The sequence below is a fragment of the Nannospalax galili genome, unplaced genomic scaffold, assembly GCF_000622305.1.
Source record: "Nannospalax galili isolate Female #2095 unplaced genomic scaffold, S.galili_v1.0 scaffold713, whole genome shotgun sequence".
Taxonomy (NCBI): domain Eukaryota; kingdom Metazoa; phylum Chordata; class Mammalia; order Rodentia; family Spalacidae; genus Nannospalax; species Nannospalax galili.
This window is the reverse complement of record NW_008333780.1, coordinates 853,248-864,089: the sequence shown is the minus strand read 5'-3', so window position 1 is coordinate 864,089 and position 10,842 is coordinate 853,248. Positions and strand designations below refer to the sequence as shown.

At 39.1% G+C, this 10,842-nt stretch overlaps 1 protein-coding gene across 1 annotated transcript in view; it reads right to left on the bottom strand.

The window, feature by feature from the left end:
* Tut4 (terminal uridylyl transferase 4) overlaps positions 1-10,842 on the bottom strand; it is a 132,100-nt gene that overhangs the window by 19,005 nt on the left and 102,253 nt on the right. Inside the window, exons 21-22 of the mRNA XM_029561265.1 lie at positions 436-513; positions 69-255 (exon numbers count right to left, since the gene is read on the bottom strand). Coding sequence (XP_029417125.1) covers positions 69-255; positions 436-513 — 265 coding nt within the window. The remainder of the gene's footprint in view (positions 1-68; positions 256-435; positions 514-10,842) is intronic.

Here is a 10,842-nt window from a genome sequence, read left to right as displayed (position 1 = left end):
CAAAAATCAAGAAGAATCTTTCAAAATCAGTTTTCTCTGATAAATTTTTCTTTTGTTCTTGAATTAACAATATTTACCTTCAATTGCAATGCATTTAGATGTCCACTGCTTTTCAAATGTTGTCAACAGCTTTTTCTGCCGAATGCTAATTACATACTCCTTGAAATCAAACTCTTCAGTATAGAAGCGGAGTAATCCTAACCAAAGCTCTCCTAATGATTCTGTGTTCTTTCCAAGCGAAGGCAAACGCTTTTTCTTCATTTAAAGAAAAAGAAAGGACAGAGAAATAAAGGAGGGCAAAGGAGAAGAGAGGAGAAGAGGGTGGAGAGAAGAGAAGCATGCATATTATAAAAATAAGGACAAGATTATTAAACTATGCAAATCCTAGTATTTATCAGGGAACATCCTATAACATAAAAATTATACAAAAATTACCAGTTCTTCTGTTTTATCAAAGAAAAAGGCATTCCATCCATCAACCATTCTCTGTGGAATCTGTTTTCCATCAAAGATCTGCATAAAAATATTATTTTTATTATTATGACTTCAAGTTAGCCAACCCAAAGACCTACAAACAATCCTATTAGTTTAGAATTTACCTTATAGGAAATACAATACCCCCTCCCAAGGAAATAAACTAGATTATAACTTGACATTAAGTAAATAATTAATGAGAAGTAACTAAAATCATAGCTGAGAAAACATATCTTAAGAACACTAGACTCAAATTAAGACACATCTGATATTACTTGCTACTACTTATTTGGCCTGTAATACATACAATATAATACATATTAATAAAATACATCCAGCCCAAGACTGATGAAGTAAAACTGATGCAAATGACAATTTGATTAAAGGCGTACAGATGTGGAAATACACAATAGATAATATTGATTGATTAGGCACCCAAAGGAAATCGATTCAGCTGTTATCTAGTACCTTTAGTCAGTTTCTAATACCAGAAAAGGCTGAAACGTAATTGGATATTGGTGCTTGTTTAATGAAAAATTAGGTAGCTTTCCCTAACATCCTCATAAAGAAAGAAATTATGAATCTTTCTTATTCATCATTAATTATAATTATCTAGTTTAGGAAGGGAAAAGAAGTGTTTTAGTTTCCCATCCCCCAAATAAGAAGGGTTGAAAACAGGGCCTTGCACATGCTAGGGTAAGTGTTCTACCTCTGAGCTACACCCAACACCTTTTAAACTTTTAGTCTCATTGAGATGCCTACTCTGGCTTTAAACGTGAAATCCTGTTGCCTCTGCCTCTAGAGCAACTGATAATAGGTATGTGTCACCATGTCCAGCTAAGAAATTATATTCTGTAAGAACAAAAGAATCCAAGATTAGGTGATTGTTTTAGGCACAACTGATATCCACAAGAAATTCTGTGATTTACTCTTCTTTATTTGAAACAGGGTCCCATGATATTTTTCTTTTTGTGAGACAGGGTCTCATCATGTAGCCCAGACTGGTCTTGAATTTCTGACCTTCCTGCTTCTACTTTCTAAGCACTGACTGGGATTACAGGCATGTGCCACTGCAGCTGGTTTATGCAATGCTAGGGATCAAATCCAGGGCTACAGGATGACAAGCACTCTCCCAACTGAGCTATATACTTTTGGGACTTGCATATATATATATATTTTTTTTTTTCATTTTTGTGTATAAGTGTATTGCCTGCATGTATGTAAGTGCACCCATGTCATACAATGCCCACTGAGGTCAGAAGAGGGCATCAGATTCCCCTGGAACTGGAGTTACAGACAGTTGTTAGCCACCATGTGGGTGCTGGGAATCCTCTGCAAAAGCAGCCAGTGCTCTTAACCACTGAGTCATCTCACCAGGCCCTGGACTTGCTTTTTAAATAGAGATTTTAAGCAAAAGATTCATCAGGCATGGAAGCACACACCTTTAATCCCAGCATTCTGGATACAGAGACAGATAGATCTCTGAGGTTGAGACCAGCCTGTCTACATAGTGAATTCCAGGCCAGCTGAGGCTACAAAGATACCCTGTCTCAAAAAACCAAAACCGAAATCACAAGATGGACACAAAGAATCAACAGGGAGAGCTTCTGTAGGGAGATGTGTTCAAGAAAACTGGAAACACTTGACAGTTTAGGGCACTGGATATCTATTGATATGACACTTAGAAAAGAAAAGAAAAGAAAAGAAAAGAAAAGAAAAGAAAAGAAAAAAGATTCAATAGGGGTTGGACAATGCCTTTGCAGTTAAGAGCACTTCTTGCTCTTCTAGAAAATTGAGGTTCAGTTCTCAGCACCAATATAGCAGGTAACAACCATCCATAACTCCAGTTCCAGGGTATCCAACACCTTTTTCTGGTCTCCAAGGGCTTTACACAACACAGGTGCACTTACATACACACAGGCTACACATAAAATAAAAATAAATTTTAAAAATTTTAAAAAGAAGGCTGGGTGTGGTGGTGCATGCCTTTAATCAGAGGCAGGCAGATCTCTGTGAATTTGAGGCCCGCCTAGGGCTACAGAAAGAATTTGTCTCAAAAAAGAGAAAAAAAAAGTTTTCTTTAAAACGAAGAAGATTCAACAAAGAAGGTATAAAATATTGATTCAGAATCAGCAGACCCAATTTCTAGTCTCATGTCTATACATAGAACAGTGCTTCTGGGCAAGGTAATTATCCCCCTAAGCCCAAAGTTAACCCTGTGAAAATGACAGCTTAATTAGGCAGTTTAAATTTTTACTTATTTATTTTATATATTTTTAATGTGTATGAGTGTATTACCTGCACATGTGTAAGTGCACCTGTGTCATGCCATGCCCACAGGTCAGAAGATACGAGTTGGATTCCCCATGGAACTGGAGTTACAGACAGTTCTTAGCCACCATATGGGTACTGGGAACTGAACCCAGGTCCTCTGCAAAAGCAGTCAGTGCTCTTAACCACCGAGCAATTTTTCTGGCCCTTAATCTTTATTTACTTATTTTTTTCATATTTATTTTAGCTTATGTGTTTGTTTGTATCTCTCTGTGGGTATATGCATGTAAGCCCTCAAAAATTAGAGGCAGCAGGAGTTACAGGCAGGCAGTTGTGTGAGCTGCTCAATGTGCGCGCTGGGAACTGAATTCAGGTACTTGGCAAGAGGAACTCTTAACTGCCTATCTGTCTCTCTAGACCTCAAATTTACTTTTTTTAAAAAAAAGTATGTATTATTTTTATTTTGTATGTATGCGTGTACCGCCTGCATGTATATAAGTGCACCTGAGTTGTGCAATGCCCAAGGAGGTCAGAAAAGGGTGTCAGATGCCCTGAACTGTATTTATAGATGGTTGTTTGCTGCCACATGGGTGCTGGCAATCTAACCCAGGTTCTCTACAAGAACAACCAGTGCCCTTAACAACTGAGCCATCTCTCCAACCCCCAAACGAACTTTATTTTTAAAGTTATATTTTATTTACTTTTTGTTTACACAGGCATATGTAAAAATAAAAATACACAAAGTGGAGTCAGTTCTCTCTTTTCACCTTGAGTCCCAGAGATCAAACTCAAGTTACCAGGTTGAGGACAAGTGCCTTTATTTATTAAGTCATTTTGCCAGCCCCCAAATTTACTTTTCTAAACTTTCCTAAAATGGAACCATTTTGAAAACTCAGCATCTAAAATAAATAAAAGCAAAAGTGCTTTAAATATACCACCAACTCCCCCAATCACATTTGTATAACTCCTGAACATCTTCGTATTTACTGTTAAATATTTATTATCTACCCTTGTGCTAAAATTGTAATTTCTTTTAGCATGGTAAAGCAAAATTTACCATCTTAACTATTTGGTTCATTGGCATTAAGCACATTCATGCTGCTGTGCTACCATTACCATCAGCCGCTCAGTCCTTTCTTTTTTTCCTTAAAAAAACTAAAACTCTGGCCAGGTGTGGTGGCGCACGCCTGTAGTCCCAGCACTTGGGAGGCAGAGGCAGGCGGTCTCTGTGAGTTCAAGGCCAGCCTGGTCTATATAATGAGTTCCAGGACAGCTGGGGCTATAGGGAGACCCTGTCTCAAACAAACAAACAAACAAAAAACCTAAAACTCTGTATTAAATTATAATTTTCCCATTCATCCTTCCCAGCTGCTGACAACTACCATCTACCATTCTACTTTGTGTTTCTATGAATTTGATTATTCTAAACTCCTAAGTGGAATCAAATATTTTTCTTCTTATAACTGGCTTACCTCCCTTGTCATAATGTCCTCAAGGTTGATTAAAGAATATAAAGAATTCTGCTTAAGAAACTTCCTTCAAGAGGGTAGGTTCAGACTGCCATCTGGTATAGCAGCTCTGATCTCAGCAGATCACCAGAGAGTGCTAAGTTCTGGCCTCCCTCTGGCCTTCCTCCAGCAGAGGGCCTCAGAACACAGGGGACTGCCAGAGAGCCCATGGATCCTGCCTCCAAGTGGTGGTGAGCTTCCCTTAATTCCACCACACCCATCCTACCTGGGATTTCCTGAGGCCCCTCCCAAGGCCCCAGGGCAGATCTGGCTTTGGTAGGCTAAGGCTCAGATCCTAGCAGACAGCCTGAGAGGGTGGGTTCTGACCTCCATTGGTGTAGTGGCTCGGACCTCAGAAGACCGCTGGAGAGTGCCCAGTTCTGGCCTCCCTCTGGCCTATCTCTGACAGAGGGGCTGAGAACTGCAGGTGAATGCCTGAGAGCCCTTCGATCCTGCCTCCAGGTGGTACCGAGCTTCCCCTCACTGCGCCATACGCACCCCCATACCTGGGATTTCCTGAGGCTCCACCCAAGGCCCCAGGGAAAATCGGGCTCTGGTAGGCCAAGGCTGAGATCCTAACAGACAACCTGAGAGGGTACACTGAGAGCACCCAGATCCTGCCACCACGTGGTGAAGGAAGCCTTGGGCTTCTGTGGGTACTCCTAAATAGCTGATCTGAAGCCATCAGTCCCCTCCAACTTAAACAACAAAAGAAATTCACATGCCAAAACCACGACAGAAGAATAATAAAATGGTAAGTCAAAACACTATGTCCCCACCAAACTCCACCAATCCTGTAAAAGAGTTCTACAAGGAGAACCCCCTAGAGATAATACCCAGGACATTGAATCTAAAAGAACAATCATAAACATGATTGACGAATTCAACAAATTTAAAGAACACACGAACAAACAAATCAAGGAGCTAAGAGGAGATAGGGATAAACTTCTGAATGAATTCACAAAAGAGATAGAAACATTGAAGAAAACTCAGGCAGAAATAAAGAAGGAAGTGCAAAATTCAATAAGCCAACTTGAAACAACAGGGGAAAGTCTCATGGCTAGAATGAATGAAATGGAAAACAGAGTATCAGCACTGGAGGATAAAGTTGAAGAATTGAACCACTCAAGCAAAGAGTATTGGAAAATTTTAAAAAACATGGGAATGGAATATGCAAGAGATATGGGACACCATGAAAAGACCAAATCTACAGATCACAGGAATAGAGGAAGGAGAAGAATTTCAGGTTAATGGTGTTGACCAGATCTTAAACAGGATCATAGAAGAGAATTTCCTGAAATTAAGGAAAGACAACCCCATACAAATACAGGAAGCACACGAAACACCAAATAGGATCATAAAAGTAACTCCACTGCAACATATCATAGTAAAAACACTAAATGTACGGAACAAAGAGACAATACTGAAAGCAGCAAAAGAAAAACAACAAGTCACATACAAAGGAAAGCCCACCAGAATTACAGCTGACTTACCAATGCAAACTATGAAAGCCAGAAGAGCCTGGACCAAGGTAGTTCCAGTTGTACATGACAATACATGCTAGCCCAGAATACTTTACCCAGCAACAATGTCTATTAGAGTTGAGGCAGAAAGGAAAATATTCCATGACATGAAAAGCCTGAAAGAATACATGTGCACAAAAGCAGCCCTTCAAAGAATACTTGAAACAATCCAGAGAGCGGAGAAACAACTGTACCCCAGGGGCTATGAAAGAAAATAAACAAAGGTATAGCCGAGGAAACACAAAACTAGACAGAGAACACAGACAGCAATCAAAAGGACGGCAACCAACACACATCTTTCTCTTTTTTTGTCTTCTTTTTTTTGAGACAGGGTCTCCTTGTAGCCCCAGCTGTCCTGGAACTCACTATGTAGACCAGGCTGGCCTTGAACTCACAGAGATCCACCTGCCTCTGCCTCCCAATTGCTGGGATTAAAGGCATGTGCAACCATGCCTGGGCCCCAATACAGATCTTTCAATAATAACTTTAAATATCAATGGACTGAATTCCCAGTCAAAAGACAAAGGCTAAGTGAATGGATTAAGAAACAAAATCTGGGGCTGGAGAGATGGCTCAGGGGGTAAGAGCACTGACTGCCCTTGCAGAGGACCTGGGTTCGATTCCCAGCACCCACATGGCACCTACGAACCGTCCTTAACTCCAGTTCCAGGGGAATTCAAAGCCATTTTCTGACCTCCGCGGCATTGCACAACACGGCTGCACTCACATACATGCAGGCAATACACTCATACACATAAAATAAATATAAAAATAAAATATTGGGCCGGGCTTGGTGGCGCACGCCTTTAATCCCAGCACTGGGGAGGAAGAGGCAGGCAGATCTCTGTGAGTTCAAGGCCAGCCTGGTCTACATAGAAAGTTCCAGGACAGCTGGGGCTACAAGGGAGACCCTATCTCAAAAAGACCAAAATAAATAAATAAATGAAATGAAATAAAATAAAATATTTTAAAAAAAGAAACAAAATCCATCTCTTTGCTGTCTGCAAGAAACCCATCTCACCTTCAAGGACAGGCACTACCTTAAGGTAAAAGGATGGAAAAGAATATTCCAAGCAAATGGCACTAAGAAACAAGCAGGGGTTGCAATTCTAATATCTGACAAAATAGACTTCAAAGTAAAACTAATCAGAGAGATAAAGAGGGTCACTTCATTCTGATCAAAGGAACAATTAACCAAGAAGATATTACAATCCTTAACATATAGACACCAAACTCTGGTGCATCCAAATTCATAAACACAACACTACAGGAATTTAAGACACAGATTAATCCCAACTCATTAGCAGTAGGTGACTTCAATACCCCACTGTCTCCATTAGACAGGACAACTGGATAAAGAATAAACAGAGGGATGTCTGAATTAAATGATACTATACATCAAAAGGACCTAATACACATCTTTCAACTATCCACCAAGCACCAAAGAACACACTTTCTACTCAGCACCCCATGAAACTTTTTCAAAAATTGATCACGTACTGGGCCACAAAACAAACCTCAACAAATACAAAAAAAATTGAATAATCCCATGCATTCTATCAGATCACAATGTAATAAAGCTCAAAATGAACAATGGACAAAGCACTAGTCACTACACAAACTCGTGGCAATTGAACAACACACTGCTAAACAATGAGCGGGTCAAAGGAGAAATTAAGAAAGAAAAAGAATTCCTGGAATTCAACGAAGGGGACAATACAACACAACACAACCTCTGGGGCACTTTAAAAGCAGTCCTAAGAGGGAAGTTTATAGCTCTAAGTGCCTACATTAAAAAATTAGGAAGAGCCCAAATAAATGACCTAACACTGCAACTCAAAACCCAGAAAGGCAAGAACAAATGAAACCCAAACCCAGCAGAAGAGAAGGAATAACAAAAATCAGAGGAGAAATTAATTAAATGGAAACAAAACAATTACAAAGAATCCATGAATCTAAGAGCTGGTTCTTTGAAAAGCTATACAAGATAGACAGATCCTTATCCCAGTTGCCCAAAAGAGCAAATTCAAATCAACAAAATCAGAGATGAAAGGGGAAACATCACAACAGACACCCAAAAGATCCAGACCATTGTAAGGGAATATTTTAAAAGCCTATATGCTACCAAATTTGAAAATCTAAAAGAAATGGATGGATATCTAAAATCATGGGAACCACCAAAGTTAAACCAAGAAGAGATCAAGAGTTTAAACAGAGCCATAACATATAAGGAAATTGAAATGGTAATACAAAGCCTCCCATCTAAAAAAAAGTCCAGTCCCAGATGGATTTACAACAGAATTTTACCAGACATTTAAAGACCTCCAAACAATACTACTTAAATTATTCAAAATGGCCGGGCGTGGTGGCGCACGCCTTTCATCCCAGCACTCGGGAGGCAGAGGCAGGTGGATCTCTGTGAGTTCAAATTACTCAAAACGATAGAAACAGAGGGAGAACTCCCAAATTTCTTCTATTAAGCCACCATCACTCTAATACCCAAATCAAGGGAAGACACAAACAAAAAAGAAAAATGTAGACCCAAATCCTTAATGAACATAGATGCAAAAATTCTCAACAAAATACTTTCAAACTGCATACAGACACACATCAAAAAGATCATCTACTGTGATCAAGTCGGCTTTATTCCAGAGATGCAGGGATGGTTCAATATACGTAAGTCATTAAATGTCATGAATCATATAAATGGACTCAAAGACAAAAACCACATTGTCATCTCAATAGATGCAGAAAAGGCTTTTGACAAAATTCAGCATGCTTTTATGTGCAAAGTCCTAGAAGGAATTAGATTGGAGGGAACATACTTCAACATAATTAAAGCTATATATAACAAACCCACAGCCAGCATCATTCTAAATGAGAAAACTGGAAGCATTCCCATTAAAATCAGGAACCAGACAAGGATGTCCACTATCTCCACTCCTTTTCAACATAGTGCTTGAAACTCTTGCTAGAGAAATAAGACAGGAGAAGGAAATTAAAGGAGTACTAATTGGAAAAGAAGAGGTCAAACTATCATTTTTTGCAGATGATATAATACTATACCTAAGACATCCCAAAAGTTCCACCAGAAAAGTCCCAGAACTGAGCAACACTTTCAGTATAGTGGCAGGTTATAAAATCAATCTACAAAAATCAGTAGCTTTTCTATATACCAATAACAAGAAATTAGAGAAGGAATACAGGGAAATGCTCCCATTTACAATAGCTGCAAAAAAAAAAAAAAAAATCTTGGAATAAATCTGACCAAAGACACCAAAGATCTCTACAATGAAAATTCTAAATCATTAAAGAGATTGAGGAAGACAGCAGGAGATGGAAAGAATTAATATTGTGAAAACGACCATCCTACCAAAAGCAATATATAGATTTAATCCAATTGTAGAGACACTTGTACAACCATGTTTGTTGCTGCTCTTTTCACAACAGCTAAGGGAAGCAACCTAAGTGTCCTTCAACTGATGAGTGGTTAACAAAAATGTGGTGTATTTACACAATGGAGTTCTATTCAGCAGTAAAGAAAGATGAAATAATGAAATTTGCAGGTAAATGGATGGATCTAGAAACTGTTAAACTGAGTGAAGTAACACAGACTCAGAAAAACGACGTATGTTCTCCCTCATATGTGAATCCTAGCATCAAATCCTTTTAAATTACAGGTCCGTTTAATAAGAAGATGCTCTACAGCAGTCCCTTCTCCATGAAGTAACTACCATCATCACAACTTCAGCTGAGCCTGATCACTAAACATAGTCACAACTGGGCTTGTTGACGGTTGTCCTCGTTCATTAAAGGAGGGCCAAGCAGGGTCATTGGACCCTCACCCCATCATCCAGCTACTCTTCCCAGCCAACTGTATGTAATTTGACCCTAATCACACATGGCCTCCTGGATTTGGGGAGGGCTAAAGTATACAATCTGGGGAAGAATAGGAAGACAAGGTATGACCCATGCTGGGTAAAGGTTTTCCAGTGTGCACCCTCAGGTCATACATACACCTCAGCAACTCCTCAGTTATCTCAGTAAGTAAGCTCAATAAATTCATTGATTCCCCAGTAAAACTTTAATCAAACATTGGCTCGACATTAGGACCCTGAAAGGGAATAAGCATTGCTTAGCATCCCCAGGAAAAGAAGTCTCACAAAAGATGGAAAATTTGTTAATGCTATTATGTCTCATAATTATTTAAAAAAAAAGAAAATGAGAATGTAAAAGATGTTAAAAGGATATGAGAATGAAGATATTTTCCAAAATAGAAAAAATGAGAAAGCCTAAGCAAGTGATGAAGGTCTGTTTAGGTTTGTTATGATATATAAAGGATGGGACAAAAATAATGTCCACATAATCTTAAAATGTCTATGGTCATAGTTTAGTCAACTAGTTTAAGGAACAAAATATATATCTAGTCAAAGTTCATCTAAGAATATTTGGTTTTTCACACAAGCCTTATCTACATAGCACATGATAAATAAAAGTACCAGACTGGTGGAACTAACTTTATTGGATGTTTAACAGCCATAGTTTGAGGCCTATACTAATGTGGTCAGAGGGACATAAAGGACAATTTTGCCCCTTGCCTTCCAGGTCGACTAAATTTCAGGGGACTATGGAACATCTCTCAAAATGTCCTGTAACTGTGGTGAGTCACCTGTCCTCTTGTTCAGGGAGGTAATGGAGACCCCATAAGATAGACTTGAACCCAGTGTCCAGTCTACAAAGAGGAGGAACTCAGAGGAAACATTCATGCTTCCAAGTGAAGCCAGACACGGTCGAGCAGGACCTTTGACTTATCTTCACATAGATGGAACTAAAAGGAAGGAGCCAGGGGCACCTCCCAAGCCCATGTGACTCCTGAGGAACAGATTCTCAAATGACCTTAAGTTTAAAAATAAATTGATTTGTTTGGGCCAACTGTATGGTCTTAAACACCCAAAAGGAAAGTATAACCAAAGAGTAAAGTCATCAGTGTATTTCTTTAAGAATTCAAGGGATTACACTTCCCAGACATTAGGCTTAAGTCTATATAAAAAGTTATTTAGACAATT